Source organism: Fukomys damarensis, unplaced genomic scaffold (assembly GCF_012274545.1).
Source record: "Fukomys damarensis isolate Sample0158 unplaced genomic scaffold, DMR_v1.0_HiC HiC_scaffold_38, whole genome shotgun sequence".
Lineage (NCBI taxonomy): Eukaryota > Metazoa > Chordata > Mammalia > Rodentia > Bathyergidae > Fukomys > Fukomys damarensis.
In genome coordinates, this window is record NW_022900950.1 from 14,532,680 (window position 1) to 14,554,638 (window position 21,959).

The window sequence follows — 21,959 nt, forward strand, 5'->3', positions numbered from 1 at the left end:
AGAAAACAAGACAACAAAATGACACCAAAGACTCCCCACTCAGAAAAAGCAGATCCAAAGGGCACCCACGGGGAAAATAGTAGATACCAGATGCTGAATTGCTTCAAACGATCAAAGAGGAAACAAACTTGGAAAGTTAAAAAATGATATAACCAAATAGTGGACTTAATAAATTGATAAGTGAGCTTAAAGAAGAATCAAGTAAAAAAATTATAAGAGCTAAACAAAGTGATTCAAAACATGAATGGCAAATTTACCAACAATAGGTCTACAAAAAGATGCTAAACAGAAATACTATACATTAAGAATTTTATTGAATATGTGATTAGCAAAATTGACCAGTATGAGGAAAGATTACCAAATCTATGAGATGTACATGATAAATAAGAGCAGACATTTTCAGATACTTTAAAAACAAAAAAGAGCAAGGAAAATTGATCCAATGGCTATTAGGCGACACAAAGAAGACTAACCGAGGAGTTACAATTAAAGTTAAAAGATAGGTTGGTTCCACCACCTGCCTTGCACGTGCAAGGACCTGAGTTCGATCCCAGTACCAAAAAAAAAAAAAAACAAAAAAACAAAAAACAAAAAACAGAAAGAAAGATAAGCAGCATGGAATAAAAAATTGTTTACAGAATTCATAGCAGAAAATCCCCTTCTAAGTATGGGGGAAAAATTCAAAATTTAAAATACAGTAGTACCTTGGTTCACCCATGCTTTTGTTTACCAACAATTTGTTTGCAAAGGAAACATTTGGCAAAATTTTGTTTTTGTGTGCAAACTCTACATCAGATGACAAATACAACCAAAACTATTCTTTCAAAGAAATAAGAGAAAAAAACCTGATCCACAAATATAGCAATATTGGGAAAAAAAAAAAAAGCTTCAATACAGACTCAAAAATAACAGATGTCACAAAATTAGCACACAGTCTTAACACATTCATGATGGGCCCATAAAATCATATGTCTCATTGCCAGGCATCTCTAATTTGAATTCCATGATCTTAAATGACTAACCACTGGTTTTCAAGCCACCCAATGGGACAGTCATACATGTACCAAAGATGATCCAAACCACTAGTGGTTAACCTAAGTATTATAAAATTTTCCAAGAATTTTAAGACAAAATTATTTTTTAAAAAAATTGAGACCGAAATACCAAACCAAATTAACTGGATGTGGTAGTCCATGCCTGTAATTCTAGCATTCAGGAAGCTGATGCAGGAGAAATGCTGCAAATTGAAGGCCAACCTGTGTTACAATATCAGCCTGAAATACATGACAGCCTGTCTCAACAAACAAACAAATAAACATGAAATCAAATAAATCTTTCTGAGTTTTGACATAATATCTGTTCTGGAATAGGATATGAGCAATGCACCAAATGAGCTTACAGGCAAATACAAAACTGAAGAAGTAGAAAAAAATAAGAACAGTAAACCTGACAACAGAACAATCATTCAAACAAAAGTATGGAATAAAAAAAGACAAAAAATGACCAGAGGTTCTGGGATCTATACAATATCAAGAAGTCTGAGACATGTAATAACTGGACATTCAGAAAAGAGGAAGGAGACAGGCAAATATATAAATTTATTTTTAAAAAAAACCCACAGAAAACTCAATAAACTCCAATTAAGGAAACCACACCAAGGCACGGTCAAATTGCTAAAAAGCAATAATGAAGATAAAACATTAAGAGAAGTCAAATAATATAGGGACATATTATATATGCAAACAAAGCTTCACTATTGACTTTATACCAGAAACAATGCAAGCCTGATGACAATGTAATAAAAAGAGCTGCAAGGACAAAAAAACAAACAAACAAACAAACAAAAACAAAAACAAAAAAACCTGTCAAGTTAAAATGGTGTATCTTTTAAAATCAGGCAAAGAAGGTATATCAGACAAACAAAAGTGAAGAGGATTTCTTTTCACCTCCTCTCTACTGTAAGAGATGTTAAAAGAAAATTCTGAAACCTGATGTGTATTGACATCAAATGGAAACCCAGATCAATAAAAAGATATGAAGAGTGCTGGAAATGGTAAACATTTGGGTAAACACAGAAAGGTTTCTTTTCATTAATTTAACTGATTAAAACAAAATAATACGTTGTAGAATTTACAGCAAACTCTACATCATAGGTAAAACAGAATACTGCACAAAGAAAAGTGTATTAGTGTGAGGATCTTACACTATATATAAAGTAATATAGTGTTATGTGAAGGCAGATTAAATTATATAATGTATATTTATAGCCCTTATGCAAGTATTTTTTAAAAAGTAAAATTAAGAGACAACTATTAAAACAAGGGAGATAAAACAGCAATGGAATCCAAAAGGGGGTGTACCACAGATGAGGAAGGCCAAAAAATGATGAGCATATGAAAGTCTTTCAAAATTATAAATATGCTTTATGAAAAAAAGATAATCTTTAATGCTATTTTTGTCTACTGCTGCTATGGATTGAATGTGTCCACACAAGATTTATATACAGAAATATTAACTCAAATTATGGTATTAGAAAGTGGAGTCAAGGAGAAATAAGTAGGTATGGAGCTCTCCTAGAAGAGATAGATGAGTGCCCTTGGAAGAAGAGACAGAAAAGTCTGATCTTTTTCTCTGATACCTGCTACAAGAAGAAAGTGGCTATCTAAAACCAGACAAAAGATCTGCAGCACCCTGATCTTGGACTTTCCAGCCTCAGGAACTGTGAGAAAGAGACATTCATTGTTTTAGTTACCCAGTCTTCTGCTACAATAGCCTTAATTAAGACCATCACCATCACAATGGGTAATTCAAAAATACTGAAAAATGACAATTTGGTAACAAAAGAGTAGGTTAGACTATGTAAGCATCAGTTTTTTAAAATTCAGAACAAAAAATAAAAGAATATCTCAAAGTTCAGATTAACAAAATCCAGCTTTCACAAGAATACTGTCACCAAGTTCAATTAGGTTAAAGTGTCCAATGACATAAATATAGAAATTGCCAAGTTCTGCCTTTTCTGCCTGATTTTTTACTGATCCAAGATGATTAATCTTTTAAAAAAACTATTCTAAACTAATATATTATACAGCCTAAAACATAAACATTGAAGCTAATCAGGATGCAGATGCATAAAATGAATGGTTATAATATTTTAAAGTATCATCTCCCATTTAAGGTACTGCTTTAACATCTGATTGAAATCCACCAACCACCAGGGAATAAAAAGCTACTAAATATATGTAAATGAACAAAGATTTGCTTGGGATAGTGCTTTTTATGTAATTATAAATATTATTCACAATTAGTATATCAATTATCTATCTGTACATTGGTATTTAAACTGTGCACGCAATCACCCTTATACAATATGACTGGTTAACCTTATTTGCCCAAATATATTACAGAGAGCCGGGGATGTAGCTCAGTGATTCCACCACCTGCCTTGCAAGAGCAGGCACCCGACCAAGTTCAATCACTGGTACCGGAAAAAAAAAAAAAAAAAAAAGCTGAAGCCAAATATATTACAGAGAGACTATGAATCCAATTCCATCACTAATGATTTAATTATATTAATTTCTTAAATAATATAGTCCCCTAAATATATTTAACCTAAAGACAATAAAGCATGCTATTCTGTTACAATATTTTTAAAAGATTTTTTTTAAATAGCAAAAACTTAATTCCTAAGCAATTTTATAAGCTTGTTTCTAGGCACAGGTTAAACTATGTCACAAGGACACAAAACTGATACTCATTAATCATCAATGAGGTAAATAACCTTGAACATATTTTCCCAAGTATTAGGGGATCAAGGAGGATAAAGTAGAAGGGTCCAGTAGAAAGCACTGTGGGACATATACAGTCTCTTGTCACATATTCTTGCAATATTTTTAAACATCTCTTATAAAATGTAAAATTTACTTACATAGGGGGCTGAACCAAAAACAAGCTAGACACTAGATTTGGTCTACAGACTGTATGTAGTTTGCTGACCCCTGCTCTAGGTTAATCTCACACAATCTTAAATAGTTCACATCTGTCCACAAGATGAAAAGCATCATAAATGTTAGCAACATGAACCAGGGCAAATGATACATATACTGACAAAAATCAACAACACAGGAAACAAAAAACAATTAGCTAGTAATACTGAAAATACTCATACCCAATGGCAAGAACGTCTATGTACATATGCCCTACGGCAGTGGTGGCAAACCCATGGCAGGCATGCCACAGCAGGCTATATTAAAAGGTTTGCCATCATTGCCCTAGGGAACCTTTTAAAAAACTGTATTATTAAGCCGAGCGAGGTGGCGCATGCCTGTAATCCCAGCACTCCAGAGGTTGAGGCAGGAAGATCGCTGTGAGTTTGAGACCAGCCTGGGCTACATAGAGAGTTCCAGGTCAGTCTCAATTACACAGTGAGTCCCTGTCTCAAAAAACCAAAAAACAAACAAACAAACAAACAAAAACCTGTATTATTATATGTGTGCACTGTATAACATTCATCGTGGAGGTGGCACATGTACATAATAGATTTTAAATCTTTCTACATCCCCTTTCCCTTCCCCAAACAGCCCTCTTTCCATTCATTGGTCCCCTTCTTTAACCTAATGGATGTGTGTGTGTGTGTGTGTGTGTGTGTGTGTGTGTGTGTGTGTGTGATTTCATTGGGGTTGAATCCAGGGCTTCATATTTGTTAGCTAAGTGATCTGCTACTATGGAACATTCCCAAGTCCTAGAGTAATTCTTGTACATATACACAGGAAACACATACAAGAATATTATTAAAGTGATGTTTATGCCAGTAAAAATAAAACGTTAGCTAAAATTGCATTATCTAAAACTGCATTAATATAATTGCAAAGTTCTCATGAAATGAAGTGCTGGGATTTCTGAGTATGGAGGGTTAGAAAAAGGGAGAAGTTTGGAAGCAGGGAGACTAGCAAGAAAGCTGTTGTACATTTAGAATGCACTGCCTCATACATTTATACTCAAGAGTGAGAGTTCTTAATGTTTTGAAAACAATTTTAAAGTTCACGTAACACTTGTAATTTTTCCCATTCATTAGGACCACTTTGTGTGGTTTCACATTGCAAGATCATTTTTACAGTTCTGCATTACATGCAAAGCAGACTGCCTACCATTCATAATACAATTTGATATCAGATAAACAAAATTGGTGTTTTTATTTACATGTACAAACTTTACTTCTTCCCAAATGGGACCATGGACAAGGCATTTTAAAAAATGAGTAGAAGAAGGGGCAAGGCTCTTCAATAAAATAAAATGTAGATAATTAGCAGAATGAGACTTCGCTGGAGGTGAGATATAATAAGAAAATTTTATGCAGACTGTATCCAGTTTATGTCAACTAATTAGGAAAGTTGTGACCTGACAAATACCAGAAAGAAAATTTCTGGTTTCACTGTTTTTATTATACTTACATGCCAACTCTATTATTGTTCTTATAACAACTTTCCACAAAAGTTAAAAGTATGACATAAAACAGCAATCCAGTGAAAACATTCATTCCTTTAAACAGGCAATATAACTAAAGGGGTGTGTGATATTTTTTAGTTATTAGCTTAAATGAATGAAAGACACTGTAAAATATGGAGAAACATTCATTGTTCTCTTTAGTGTGTCGTTCTAAAGACAAAAAATCCCATCAATTTTGGAAAGTAGCAAATTATGGTCATTTCATGATTATTTCTCTGCTAAGTACAATGTCAATGTCTTGGTGGTGTTAACAGAAAAAATTAATATGGTTTTAAAATCCAATGTACAGACAAAATACTTGATTTTTTTTTTGCAATGTAAAAAAACAACAAAAAGCCTCAAGGTCATTGAGTTGAAAGGTCATTACACTACCAAAGAGGCTGCAGAAGCCTGTGGCTAAGACAAAATGTTTTTCTCGAAAACGAAAAAAGAAAGGAAAAAGAAATATTGAAGAGATCTGAAATTTTAATCTGAGAATGTAGCACTGTGGAAAAAATAAGGGCCAGAATAATACAAATAAGTCATGGCAGGAATGAAAAACCACTATAGAATACCTAGAGAACATGTCATTTTCCATGGGACTACATGCTGACGAACCTTACCTAGATAGGTGGCCTGCAAAATGCAACCTATGTAACTGCACTGTTGTGTTGCACTGATCTAGAATTTTAAATGACAGAGCTACTGTATCATCAAGAGATGGTGGGTGAGATTATATTTAGTGGAAAGTTTAAGCTACTAAAAAAAAAAAAATCACTGTATTCTGATTAGTACAGAGCTGTAAGTCTACATTCAGTTTCAAAGTTACATTTGTCTACATAGAGTCTACATTTTACTTTACTACTAAGAGAAACCAGTAACTGTGCTGCCATATTTCTTGTTCCAATTTTGTTCAAATATTTTTATTCCAAATTTGGTCAAATACATGAATCCATTTCTTAAAAAGAGAAGGACGCAATAATTAGTATAAGCTAATTTTGTGAAATCTTGTAAAATGTTTAATGTGTATTATCTCTGCTATGGTTTGGATATGCCTTGAGTGTGTCTACCATGGGTTCACCTGTTGGGAGGTTGATTCCTAGTGGCTGTGCTGAGATGGAGGGACCTTTAAGAGTTTGAGGTCTAAAAAATTAACAAGATACAATATGTACATGTACCAATTTCTCAAGATAAATGTAATTACTTTAAACTACAAACATATACCAACAACAAAAACTAAATAAGATTTGGGGTTTAGTGGGAGGTCCTTAAGTGACAGATGGAGCTGTCTTTGTAAGGAATTACAGTAGTTTCCATGGGATCCGGAAGCTCTTGGGACAGTGAGTTGTTATGTTACAAAAGGAAGCCCAGCCTCTAAATCACCTCGTCACTTCCTGTTTTATGATGTAATCTCACTCCTACAGGCACTACTGTCAAGATGCCACCCATGATTATGTCCAAACGAGAGGTTAAACTAATAGAGACACCAAATCACTGTAGGCTTTTTAACCTTTAAAACTATAAGCTAAATATGTCTACTATCTTTACAAGTTAACCTAGGAATTCTGTTAGAATAACAATAAAAAAAGGGAACACATTCCCTCTTATTGCTTGCAACAGTACTTTGAGTTATATATTCTTACCATTACCTCACTTTTTAAAAAAATTAAGTACAAAGAGATGAAGCTGTTTGTCCAAAGTCACACAGCTTAATAATGGGAGAACTGAGGTCCAGCCCCTTAACTGTTACTCTGACAAGATGAACTGCCCATCAGGCACAAAAGATAGAAAAATTTTAAATGTAAGGTTTGTGAGGTACTCACAGAATGTGGTTAGTTGAAAAGCTTTAGAAATAATTTAGTGTAATTTAATCTCACTTCAAACCTAAAGTAAATAAGGGTAGTAAAAGTACTTTTAAATCCTAGAACAAATTAGCAGAAATGATAAGAATGCAAGATTTGTTTCCAAATCAGTACTATTTCTAAAAATTATGCTGTACTGTTTTCTCCAAGTTCTTAATAAAAAGGAAATGTCCCCTTAAGATTACAAAACATAAATGGGCACAGTGGCCCATGCTTGCAGTCCTTAGCTACTCTGTAGGCAAAGGCAGAAAGATGGCAAATTCAAGGCCCACCTGTGAAACTTGCTGAGACCCTGTATCAAAAACTAAAATAAAAAGGGAGGGAATTTAGTTCAGTGGTAGAGAATCCCTGAGTTCAATTCTAAGTACAAAAGAAAGGAAATAGAAGACAGGAGGGGAGGTGGTGCGAGAGAGGAGGGAGAGTAATTTTAATTCAAAAGTACTAATGGTGAGCACATCAAGTAGCAAAGATGTCATTGTAAGTAGATAGTTGCATGAGTTACTTTGAAAATAAGAACTTAATACTCATAAACAAAAGGCCCATTTATATCTTACTATATGGTTTAGATGAAGTATAACCTGGTCTATCAATCCCACAAGACTTACAAGTTCAAATCTCTATATTAGATAAAGTTGACAGGACTAGATAAGGTATTTATGTTCTAATTTTGCTTACCAAATAGCTACAGTATGTTCACCCTTGTCATATGTTGCCTCATAATCAGACTGTGCTTCTCTGATAAGAGCAAGAAAAACTTCCATAATTAAGTACCATAAATTGGCTTATTTATAGCCATGATTTCCTGGGTTCAAGTTATGAAACAACAAAAATATCATAAGCACAGTGAAAATATTTGCCCATCTGTTTAATTAATCTACTGAGCTTTACACCCTATCAGTCACAAATTCAAGTATATAATATTTACACTCATGCTCTTGAAATTTTCTCTCTGTAATCATAACTGGCTTTATCCCCCAGTTTTCCCAAGGGTTTTCTAAATGTGTCTGACGCCAGCCTAATAATCTAGGCTATTACAATTCAAATGAAGTTTTTATAAGTTCTAAAATGTCTGGGGAAGGCGAGTTAACCTAAGTGTTAACTGTGGTTAAATGTTACAGAATATGCTCATAAAAATACAAAGTCATATGAGATATAATTACATAAATATAATGTGAGCAAAAGATCCCAAAAATTAATAAAAAATATAGCACCAGTTCATACAGAAGAGACATTCTGGGAAAATACTTCAAGGAGTTTGAAAATAGGGCTAAAGTACAACTCAAGAAATGCTACAGCAAGTAAAAGCCTTAATAAGCAAGAGAGGTTGGCAAGGAAGAGAATCCAAGCTGTTTCTCTCAAAAAAGTACAATACAAACCTTCCTCACAATTACTCAGAAAAAAATGACACATTTCTTCAGAACTTCCACTGCAGGAAGGTATAATTAAGCAAGCAAGCTGCAAAGTGTGTAAGTATACATATACATATGCTCATGAAAACCCCTTTCATTATGGACCACTATAGTTGCTCTCAAGCTCTTTTACTGAGCTCTCTGTAGAATCTCAACCACTAGTTCTCAATTTCCATGCTTTCAATCTCTAGAAATGGCACTCTCTTGACTTACAAACCTATAAATTCAATTGCCTTTGAGCCATATCTACCCCACTGTCTCACAAACTCAGTATTTAAATCCTAATTCTCTACCTTTTCCTTCACCTCCAACCTGCTTCTCTACTTTCCCCAGAATTAGGATATTTCCATCTGCCAATCACTGAAAGAAAACATTTAATCACCTTACATACTTCTCCATGACTTTCACTGTCTCACATACAATCAAAAATCAAGAACCGCAACTTGTTAAGCCAAGTATGGTGGCTCACACATGTAATTCCAGCACTCTGGGAGAGTGAGACAGAAGGATCACATATTCAAGCCCAGCCTAGGAATTTAGCAAGACCCTGTCTCAAAGAAAAAAAGGGAAGTAGGGACTTGGAACGTAGCTAAGTAAATACTCTGGGTTCAATGTGAAGTACCGCAAGGACAAAGAAAACAAACACCTGCCTGAAGATTCTAAATGTTACCAATTTCATTATATTATTTAGCCACGTTTCTCACCACTTTTAATATACTGTATGTTTGTTTGCCATGTACAGTCTGGCACAAAGGTGTTCAATACATATTTTTGAGTTGTTCTAGTGATAAAACATTTAAGAGTTTTAAAATGTCATAGTCAGGAAATTGTAATATTTATTCAAACTGTAATTTTTGTTCAGAAAGAAATTAAGATTTAAAAATAGCCAGTTTCTCTTTATCAGCTAATTTATCTATAAGTAAAAAATAAAACAATATAATTTCCTTCTCTTTGTTAGAGTTCCAATAAGTCTAAAAGCATTTTTCTCTGTCTTCTTAGATTTCAAATGTCAAAGGTTATTATTACAGTTCTTGTCACCGCTTTTTGTTTTCAGATAAATGTACGAAATATTTTCATATTAACTCTTTTTATATATTAGCTTTATCTATTGATAAAAGCCCATGTAAAAAAAGAACCATTTTTATCATACAGTCTAAACACATGCTGCACCATCTTCAACACGCCAGCATAGATACTGTACAATTAATGCCAAATTTAAGTAAGTCCAATCTAACTTTTAAATAACTTGTGAAACTGACCAGGAGTCATTAACTGTTCCATTTGTCCCCAAAATCATGAGACTATTAGTTATTTCTGATAGCCATTCAAACAGTGATAAAATTGAGTAGATATTTTTATTTGTCACTGATGCTTGTAACTAGCAATTTAAGTGCATGAGACATATAAAACAATTTTCAAAGTTAAAACAAAAACCTAAAGGAAATTAAATAGAAATCCAAAAGATTCCAGACTCTAGATGAACCCAAATGGTAATAAATCTACAGAAAGAAAAGTGTAGATTTAGGATCCACAAGTCCTGAAACTGGACATAATTCCTGGTAAGACTCCAAATTAGAAGCTTCACCCAATGTGAAAGAAAAAGTAGCCAAAACACTGAAAGAAACAGTTTATAGTGTTGGGGTAAGGGATCAGAACTAACACACATCTTTATAGGATTCAACTGAGAGCTACAGACACATCCAGAGTTAGCCCCAAACTTGTGCCTAAGTTCTTCTTAAGGCATTTCTCAGTAACTCTCCAACATCATTATGGACAGAGAAATGAAAAGGAGAGCTCTCCTTCCTCTAAAGCCCCCAAATCACAATTTTCCCCCCATGATTCTCCCTCCTTGCAATCCACTCATGCTGTTTAGTGCAGTTCAGAACTCTTGAGTTGGCCTTTTTTAACTCACTTACTTCACTGAATATCTACTTAGATCTATGATACTGATCTCAAACTTTTATTTAATTAAGGATTTATAAGATGTATAAAACTGAGCAGTTGCAACAGTTACAATATTCCAACCTCCCACTTCCATAAGCTCAATTTCCCCTATTATTACAATGAATAAACTACACTGTTACAATTAATGCATCAAGACTGATACATTACTTTTAACTAAATACCATGTTTTATTCAGATTTCTTCTGTTTTATCTAACGTCTTTTTTGGTTCTTGCTCCAGGATCCCATCTAAGATATCTCAACTTTACATTTAGTTACTGTGTCTCCTTGGGATCCACTTGGCTGCAAAAATTTCTCAGACTCTCCTTTGTTTTGATAATCTTGACAGTTTTGAGGAGTACTGGTCATTTTATATCCTATTACATATATAATAATAGACATAGAGAATTTGTTTTATGGTGAAAAGTGTTAAGAGTTAGGAAGCAAAACAAAGTTATCTGAATCCTAGGTCAGGATTTTTATTGTGACAATCTCAAAGGCACAAATTATACACTAACAGGGACATTTCAAGCACCACATCATTCAACGAGTATTCCCAGGCACTTGTATTTCATCCATTAATTTCCTGTTTCTTTGGCAGTGATTATTACTCTTTCTTATGAACTCAATTTCACCAAAACCATGCTATTTTTGTTTGTCTTAGAAAAACAAAATTATATTTCTAACTGGTTCTTAGAAGCATCTTTCCACTAAATTACCCCTCAGTAACTTAGTTCAATTAATGAAAAACAACACTGGATATTAGGTTTTCTACTAAATATAAAAAATTAATCAAAGGAAAATGTAACAGTATATAATATAGTAAAGAGCCAAACTTCAGTTTCATCACCACTATTCCAACCTTAGAAAAGTCACTGAACCTCAATATCCTTATATGTAATCCTAGAAACTCATCTTAAATCATTCTGAATGTAAGAGGTGCCTATATAGTTTTTCATGCAGTTTCTGCAACATGGAAACTCAGTGATTTACATAACTTAAAAACAGAAGCCTAAAGATGACCCTGAAGCTTCACAAGTTCAGAATACCTTGTACCTTTGACAAAAGAATAGTGGATCTAAAAAATAATATCTTTGAACTGTGTACTATTTTGAATAAATTACAACTTTTCATGAAAATGTCACATTTCTGCATAGGTCCTGAGACAAGTATAAAGGAGAAAAATTTAAGTCAAGGATAACATCTGTTATGGCTTGTATCTAGATGTACCTCCTACGTCTCATGAAATTTTAGATGGGGCTTTTGTAGAGATGGCGAAAATGTAGAGTGTGTGATTGATTCACAGTGCAATGCAAGGCTCGGGGGCTCTAGGATTAAAGATTTGAGTGCTACATATAGGTAATCTAAATAAGATAAAAGGGGCAGGAAGACACTGTTAAGGTTCCTTGTACCTTCTGCTGTTCTCTGCCACCATGAACTGTTACCCCTTTGCCATGTGTCACTCAATCTTGAAGTCAGCCAATTATGGACTGAAACCTCTATGACTGTGAGCTAAATAAACCTTCCCCCTTTAACTTTGGGTGCCAGGAATCTTGTCCTAGGAACAAGAAAAGAAACTAAGACAACCCTAAATCTATTATATTCTTTTACTCATCAAATACCAGTAATAAAGGACTTGCAGAAAATCACTGGTATAGGCCTAACTCTTCCAAAATCACTGACAGTTCTTCAGAGAGTAAAGCAGTCCAGCTACTCAAAGGCAATTTAAAAGACAAAAGAGAGAAGGGAGGAAATTTCAACTGGAAAATATTTTAATGTAACTGACCTAGATGACAATCTAAACTTAAGCATATGTCATGTTATGGTTTACATCTAGATGTTCCTACAAAGCCTCAGGCAGTTATAAAAAAAAAAACAAAAACAAAAACAAAAAAGAAGTGGGGCTTTTGCAGAGGTGGCTGAATCTAAAGTGTCTAAATGGTGGGACTAAGTGTGTGTCATTACTAAATCAGTCCACTTACTGGTTTGGAACCACCCTAATCCCTGTAACCTGGATACAATATAAAAGACAGAAAGAGGCTTGTCTTGCCCACTCTGTTGCTTTGCTATCTTCTGCTCACCATGAACTATTTCTCCTCTGCAACACCAGCCTGCCATGCCACCCTGCCTTGGAGCCAGATGATTATGGACTGAAACCTCTACAAACTGTGAGCTATATAAACCTTTCCCTTTAACTTTGGGTGGCAGGTATTCTGTCTCAGCAAAGAGAGAAATGTTACTAAGACAGTCAAGTTCTGCAATCTGCACAAAACACACATACATACACATACTAGAGGTGAAGCTGGAAATATATATGTATCTTTTAAATTATTTTTTAGGAAAAAAAAATGCAAAGCAGAAGCACCAGAGTTCTTTCATAAACTTAGAAAAAGAAATGTTTAGCCTTCTACCAAAATTCTTTATCTTAGGGATTAAAAGTAATTAACATTGGGGCCAGGAATTTAGCTCAGTGGTTCTGCTGCCTGCTTTGCAAGCACAAGGTCCTGAGGTCAATCCTCGGTACCAAATATATATATTTAACATTGTAAAAAGTGTTAGGGAATTTTTCCACAATAAAGAAACATAAAAAGAAAATAGTCTTCTCATTTTCTACTATGATCCACTAATCACATGCACTAATTTATTTCTCATATCTCACATCCCCATACTATACTGTCATCCACTTCACATTAAAAAACAAAAATCAACTGTTCTTGCAAGGCACAGTGGTACATGCCTGTATTCCTAGCTACTCAAGACGATGAAGCAGGAAGATCACAAGTTTGAGACCAACCTGGATAACCTAGCAATCTTGTCTCAGAAAAATTTAAAAATTTAAAATGGAGGAGGGCTTAAATGAGAATATAGCTCAGCACTCCTTGGGTTCAATCCTTAGCACCAAGGAAAGAAGGAAGGAAGGGAGGGAGGGGGAGAGGGAGCGTAGGGAAATCAACTGCTCCTTTAGAGATGCATTTACATGCTTTCCTAAGAGTAGTAGTTCCAGAGCAACCATTCACAAAGTTAACACCTAACCTTTATAGATAGAAAATTCAGTCCACTCTCACTGGCCAAGGCCTTTGCTATCATTGTTTTAGAGCATCCAGGTGGTCCATACAGAAGAACTCCTCTAGGTGGCTGAATACCCATTCGGATGAAAGACTCTGGATGTTTCAAGGGCCATTCCACAGCCTGTTTCAATTTCAGTTTGATATTCTCCAGTCCTCCTATATCTGACCAGGATACCTGCAAAACAAAACATTTTTTAACTGTAAGTTTTAGCAGCACAAACAGGAGTACAAAGAAAAATAAAACATATTATCAGCAAAAGTTCAAAAAGGAACCATTTAAGAATCAAGTCCCACCACAAAAAAACCTAAGTTACCAAGAGGTAAATGAGGAGTACATAAAATGTGAGCTATATATAGTAAAATAACTGAAGAAAAACGTATTTCTTTTTGTCTTATATGAATACTGCTTAAATGAACATACTGTTAGGTCGATCTTCTAGATAGCTTTGAAAGTTAGGTTTAATCTGTTTGAGACTGTGACCCAAGATCTTATTTATGTATTTTACAAACTTCATACTTTTTTTAACAAAATTATTTTTAAGGATATTTTTGTAAATCCTGCAAAATGTATGATCTTTTTGTTTTTAGAATAAGTATCTTTAAGATTTTGTTCCTTTTCTTGACTAAGAAATACCTTCAAAACAAAACAATTCTTTGTATATAATTTTTACTTATACATATGTCTAAGGAACAATCTAGGTACCAGGTGACATACACAGGAAATAGGAAAATGAGACATGAATCCAGATGGTAAAGAACTTAACTAAGATAGCAACCACCATTAACATAAATAACCGTCAGTAATACATAAATGACAGCAGTACACTGGAAAGGATACGAAGAACAATGACAAAACAGAAAATGCCTCTGGGAGTTTCCAGTAAAAAAGTATTACTTCCATCTGTAAAGTAATTTGAAGCCAGTTCTTGAAAGATAGATAAGAATATGGAAAAACAGGTAAATTTTTAGGTAAAGTTCACAAAATGACTAAAGGCTCAGAAAGAGGGAAATGTAGAAAGGAGAAAAAAACGATTTGAAGGAAGGAAATAAAATTGAAGCTCTATAGCAGGGGTCCCAAAAGACCAGATAAAGTAGTTTAAGGTTTCTTTGTACAGACACTCTTCTTTAACAACTATCTTCTAGTCCTGTAACTAGGTCATTAACTGAATTGGTCACTAAATGCTAAATGAAGAAACATACAATATTCAGAACAAATGGCCAAAGGAAACTTCGACTTGATGACTTTGCTTTTAATTGCACAATTCTTACATGCAGTACTATAATGTATAACAGAACAAAAAACTGTAGTACTATACTGTATAATACAAGTTACCATACAGTATAAACAAAATATATTGTCCAAAAAAAAAAAAAAAGACATCGAGGCTTTATAAGCAAGATATACAGAACTGTGTGTGTGTGTGTGTGTGTGTGTGTGTGTAAAAGGACAGGTTGTAAGCCTGAACAGTGTACCTTGATGGTAAGTCCAAACAGTCATTAAACAGGTAAGTCGTTAAATGAGGACTATGAATATATAAAAAAAGGGTTCTTAATCTACAAAATATGATCTGATCTGACCTTCAGGAATTATCTGATGAGATTCATTTGAGAGAGACAGAGTGCAAGGAATTCAATTAAGGCCCTGTTGCAAATATCTTTTTTAAAAAACAGAATTATGGCAATCACATACATTTGATGAAATATACTCTAAATTGCTGCAGAGTATTGCAGGTAGACTAAAGATTTCTAGATGGAATGACAGAGAAACTATGGACTATAGAAGGATATCTTTTTTTTTTAAGAAGGATATCTTTAGGAGGGAAAATACATAGATTGTTTTGAATAGAGAGTTGGAGCGTAAAACAGTACATTCAAAAGAATAAAAGTGAGTAGTTAGGAATGTAGGCAACACAAATGAAGCTCTGGAAAGAGTAGGAATTGAATTTTACATTTCAGAGAGTATCAAATATAAACAAAGGTAGAAGCTAAGAGTTCAATTAAAATCATCAACCAAGAGAAGAGAGATGTTGGTCAAAAGCAGATAATTGGGTATCACCTATATTTAACAGGCAAGATGATAACAAAAAGGAAGAAATGTCAGAAAACAGAAAATTTACAATTCCAAAGGAGTACAAAGGGTTACTTTCTATTAATATTAGAAGATTATTTTTTAAAAAATAGTTTTTCACAGATTTGTGGGATAATTTTTGTTTTTGATTTCAACCCAGAACTAAATAATATATGATGAACCATTATCTTGAGATCTGATTTAATTTTTTTAAATTGCTTCTGTAGGATCTATTTTGAGAAGTTAAATTATTAGACTAAAAGATATAAACAGTTTTAGGTCTTTTGATATATTATGCCACTTTGCTGTCCACATATTTTCTCCATTTTGATGGCACCAGCAGTAAGTGTACGTTTCTCTGAAATGTCATCATTATGGGTTTTTGCCTTTTTTTCCTACAGAAATTTGATTTCACAATTAGTAAAGCCACAATGAACAGGAGATCAGTGGGCATAAGGTTAGGCCCCAAAACACCCAGTTACATTGAAAAGATCATAGTTAACTGTTTCCTACAGAAGACAACTATTGTTAGTAAAACCGGGCCTGCTTTTGGTATAAGCGCAGCAGAACTGTTATTGCAAAACTTTTCTTCTTCCTTTTAAATTTTACATTGAAAATTTCCACATGTATACAAAAGCTAAAAAGTCAATACAATAAATCGTTGCATTGTTTTTGGCAAAAGTCATTCATTTTTAATATCTGTCACCCTTGCTTTAATGAGTGCTCTCATTTTCTCCCTACACACACACACATGCACATGCACGCACACACACACAGTATTCACATCAATACCATACTTAATCAATTTTTTAATTTGTTGCTGAACCTTTTTAAAGTAAACTGCAGATAAAAAGTAACTTCCCTAAATACTTTAAGGTACCTCTCACAAATATTTCAAAGCTCAGGTTATGACTTTGTGGTAGATAACTTGCCCATCATGCCCTGTGTTCAATCCCTAACATAAGGAAACAACAAAAACAAAAACAGAACAAAGAAAAAAACAAACATTCTGTCAAGAGAGCTTTAAGGAGGATAGTCAAAACTTGAACAGAGAAAAATAAGGATAAATAGTACAGTGGTTTAATCACATAAATATTTTGCTAGACTATACACACATATAAACACATATACAAGCCGGGAGTGGTGGCGCACGCCTGTAATCCCAGCACTCAGGAGTCTGAGGCAGGAGGATCGCTGTGAGTTCGAGAACAGCCTGGGCTGCATAGTGAATTCCAGGTCAGTCTCAACTACATAGTGAGTTCGTCTCAAAACAAACAAACAAAAAATACATATAAATAGGTGCATAAACATATATACAACCACATAAGGGGCACGTGTATGTGTGTGTGTATATATACACATACATATATATACATATATATGTATATACACACACATAATACGTATCAGATAAAAGTAGAGTTATAAATCTCACAAATGTAAAAGAGAAGCAATTCCTTAAACTTCCAAGAATTAAAAGAACAATGTATCATCATATGATATCTACTCACCTTTTACTATATAATTATTATACAAAAAGTACATACTCTCTTGAACATGTTCCATGAGATTTGCATTGTTCCATGAGATTCTACGACTTACAGCATGTGAGGTATACATTAAGTATCGTAGCACTGCAGAATAGTCACTTATGCTAACTTAGGTAAGTATACAAATACAGGTAAAATTTTCTTAGAGGTTAATACAGAATTACAACCTTCTTAATTATTATTTTAACATTTTTAGCAAAACATTTTTTGGTACATTTTAGATATATGTAATAATAACATTCATCACAGAGAATTTGTACCTGTACATGATATATCTTTTTTTTATTGAGTTTATTGGTACTTTCTAGCTATACAGTACAGTTACATTCATTATTGGGATCTTGTGCCTTTACATGACAGGTCTTGCTTCTCATTTTTTCCCCTTGTCCCCCTACCCTGCCTTCACCCCCTCCTCCACTCCCCATTTACAAACACTTTAGTTCCATTTTTTCATTTTCTCATACTTTTTTCTTTTCCCTTCACCTACCTTTCCCACTTTCCCTACACCTTTAGCCCTTTTCTTCTTAATTCACATTGTTAATTATCCCATTAGGATCTTGAGTACTATTATAGTTTTTCACACCAGAGTTATTTACACATGTGTGACTTATTTATTTCACTTAGGAGTATATCCTCAAAATGTATCCATTTTCCTATGAATAACTCTAATTTCTCATTCTTTATGGCTGAGTAGTATTCCATTTTATAGAAAAACCACATCTTCTTTATCCAGTTTCCAACTGATGGGCAAATGGGCTGCTTCCAAATTTTAGCTATTACAAACTATGCTGCTATAAACATAACCCACTATCACCACTCCTCTTCAATATAGCTCTGGAAACATTAGCTATAGCAATAAAACAAGAAAAAGAAATTAAAGCAATAAAGATAGGAAAGGAATCAGTTAAACTGTCATTATTTGCTGACGATATGATACGCTACATTGAAGACCAAAAAATCTCTACCAAAAGACTTCTAGACTTAATTGACACTTTTAGCAGAGTAGCAGGATACAAGGTCAACACCCAAAAATCAATAGCCTTCTTGTACACAAATAACAAACTCACTGAGAGAGAAATTAGGGAAACAATTTCTTTCACAATAGCATCCAAAAAAATGAAGTATCTAGAAATCAACCTAACAAAAGAACTCTACACCGAAAACTACAGCACTCTGAAAAAAGAGATCGAAGAGGATATAAGAAAATGGAAAGATCACCTGCTCTCAATGCAATGCCAATTGAAATTCCAACACTATATTTCACTGAACTAGAAAAAAAGAATCCAAAAATTCATTTGGAACCATAAGAGACGTAGAATAGCAAAAGCCATCCTAGGCACATGGCAGCGGGTATAACAATTCCCAATTTGAAACTACACTACAAAGCCACTGTGATAAAAACAGCATGGTACAGGCAAAGAAACAGACCTGAGGATCAGTGGAACAGACTGGAAGACACAAAAACAACTCCAGATGTACTCAGCTACCTCGTTTTTGACAAAGGAGCTGACCTGACCATCCCCAGTGGAGGAAAGATAGCCTCTTTAATAAATGGTGTTGGAAAAACTGGATCTCAACCTGCCAAAGATTAAAACTAGACCCTTATCTCTCACCATTCACTAAAACATATCATAGTGTACATGATATAGCTTAATTATTTTTAATTCAATTATATTTACATAAACATTTAGACAAGGTTTTCTTTTTCAGGTTTCAATGAATTTAAATCTGGCAGTACAAACTGATAATCTCCACTATGATAAAATTTTGTATTCAATTCATCTCAAGATATTTGATTCTTTGGTACCAGGGATCAAACTCGGGACCTTGCGCTTGCGAGGCAGGTGGTAGAACCACTAAATCTCCCCAGTCCCTAGGATATTTGATTCTTAATCTTTTAATGGTCTTTACACAAAACGTAAAAAAGATTTTGAACTACTGAGGTACCTTAATAAAAGAAATATTTTGACAATCACTAAAAAAAAAAAAAAAAAAGACAATCTGTATTAGAAGAGATTTTTTTTTTAAGATTAGATACACAGAAGTAGTGACAATAAGTGTCGACTACATCAGGAATTGAGCAGTTTGTTAGTTTGTTCCTCAGGAGAAATTAAAATACTCTTGCCAGAAAACAATGATCACTGAACACAGTACAGGCCAAAAAAAGCCCTCTGTGTGGACTTAGTAGTCTATGCTAAGAAACCACTCCATTTCCCTGAATAGCGTAAGACTCAGTAAAATAGAGAAACAATTCTATAATTTACCTCTTCCCTGACATAATATACTCATCAGTGATCCCTTTTCTATGCCCATCTTAACTGTGTTTCAGTAAATTCTTCTCTCAACCTACAAATATTTCTCTTTATCCTTCCAAACAATCTCACTGATTTTTTTCTACATAATGCTGTATTACATCTCCTTTCATCACTAAACTTATTGAAAGATAGTTGATAATCCTCTATTTTTGCTGCATTTTTATTTCCACTTTGTATTTTAGTGAATTTGAGTATTTACAAAGGAGGATCTTCCAAAGCAATAATAGAAAAGGAGAGTAAAGGGATAAAGATAAAAAAACTAAGGTTGAAGGGAGTTATGTCAGAAAGTCTCTAGTCACTCAGTAAAAAGTAAGTCAAGAAATATCTACAGAAAGAAGTATCAATTAACCTAACAAATGCTGAACACACTATTTCCGTCCATGTTGTGTTCCTGATCTCATGGCAAGTTTTCCATAAAAAGGCATATTTCAACAAATAGCAATTGCTATATTACATAGAATATGTGAAAAGAGTAGTCACTACATTTAAACAGATGGTATTTTAGTTACCCTCTCATTGGTGGGAAAAAAGACCCAATAAAAAGTTAAAGGAGGAAAGGTTTATTTTAGCTTAGGTTATAAAGATTTCAGTCCATACTTGGTTGGCTCCAAAGCAAGAGAGGCACAGCTGAAGGACATGGCCTGTCCATGGCTGGCAGGCAGGAAGCATAGAGTGATAAAGGAAATAGGAAGGATATGTATACTTTCAGGCCACATTCACAGTGATCCTCCTCTTCCCACCGGGCTTTACCTCCCAACATTACAATCAGCTCACACACCACACACCCATGATCCAGGATCACATTCATGGTCCGTCCAGTCACCTCCCCAAAGATCCACCTATGAGCACATGAGGCACTGGCAGGATATCTTGACACAAGCTGTAACAGATGTTCAAAAGAAGATATTTTGAAATGATCTGAGGTTGGAGTTGATGAACAAAGACTAAAGCGATAGTTAGTGCTATGGGGTGGGGGGTAGGGAGTAGGGGAAAGCATTATACATTAGGAAAACTAAAAGTATTTCACAATTGCTAAAATTTACAGTGCAGGATAAAGGTGGCAGTCTGATCATAAGGCATAATGAAATTTAGACTATCCTGAGAACAAGGGAGAAATCAAACTACTAATAAAGGAAATTAATTACATGACCAAATCTGTGTTACTGCAGGACCATTGTGGTGACAAGATAGAATGGAACTGGAAGAGTCATGGGCAAGAATGGAAACAGTAAACCTACTTAGAAGGCTTCTACAATAATTTAGATAAGAGATGGTGACTATATGTGTTAATGTAACAACTGTGAGGAAATAATCTAAAGCTAGAATATGATGCCAAATCTCAAATTACATAAAAAAATTTAGAATTTATGTTCAACATTTACACCCAAAGCAATTTAACTATCTTTTTCAATATATTTCATCTAGCCTAATGTAATACACTTGTACTGGAACAGAACTGCTCCTTAGGGACACAATAGAGATCCTTCAGTCTTGTCACTCAAACCAACTCTTTTATCACATGTAAAACTGAATTTATATGACTATCAAGGACTATGGAAGAAGTAAATGTGCAGCTCCTGAGATGTTGCTGCAAACACAGCAACCATCTTAGTTACAGTGGTAACAAAAATGGGTTACAACTGAGTTTTATAGATACAGGATACTCAGTTACATTTCTGCATTTTATTACGAACTGATGGAAGAAGTTCCCTCTCTCAATTTGGAAACCACCACTGCAGAATAGCCAGAATAGATGTAAATTCTACATGTGTTTCATTATTATAGAGTCCCCTTTCTGTTCTGCCCTCCTGACTACATCAAAACTTTCTGCTACTGGTATATGATAAAAGAGACTATTAAAGTACTTTAAATGATCTGATTTATTTTGAATAAAGAAGGAAATACACTGAAAGAATGCACTAAGAGAAGCATGTCTCTCCATGAGACACACACATTGAAAGGGCCATTAAGGAAGTTCTCCAAAATGTCAATGAATTAATTAATTAAAGGATGCTCATAATATAAAAAAGTTCATGTGCTAGAAAAATGGCTATTATTAAAGATGGTAGAAGGGGAGTTAGGAATAAATCAGAGGAACAAGAAAGTTTTTAATGATAAGTAAACACACAACAAATTCTACTTACATAATATAAGAACAGTAAATTATAAACATAATATTCTGCCTTCTAGGTAATGACTCGAGACTATACATATATATACATATATATATATATACATGTGTGTATATATATATATATATATA

General features: G+C 34.0%; 1 protein-coding gene across 5 annotated transcripts in view; it reads right to left on the minus strand.

Annotated features, from left to right (window-relative positions):
• The window catches only part of Spata5 (spermatogenesis associated 5), a 296,553-nt gene that overhangs the window by 208,502 nt on the left and 66,092 nt on the right, over positions 1-21,959 (minus strand). For all 5 annotated transcript variants that reach the window (XR_777740.3, XR_004515732.1, XM_010611182.2 and 2 more), the window contains exon 11: positions 13,729-13,938. Coding sequence is in view for 3 of the 5 variants with exons in the window: in XM_010611182.2 (XP_010609484.1) it covers positions 13,729-13,938 (210 nt within the window). In the remaining 2 variants the exon portion in view is untranslated. The remainder of the gene's footprint in view (positions 1-13,728; positions 13,939-21,959) is intronic.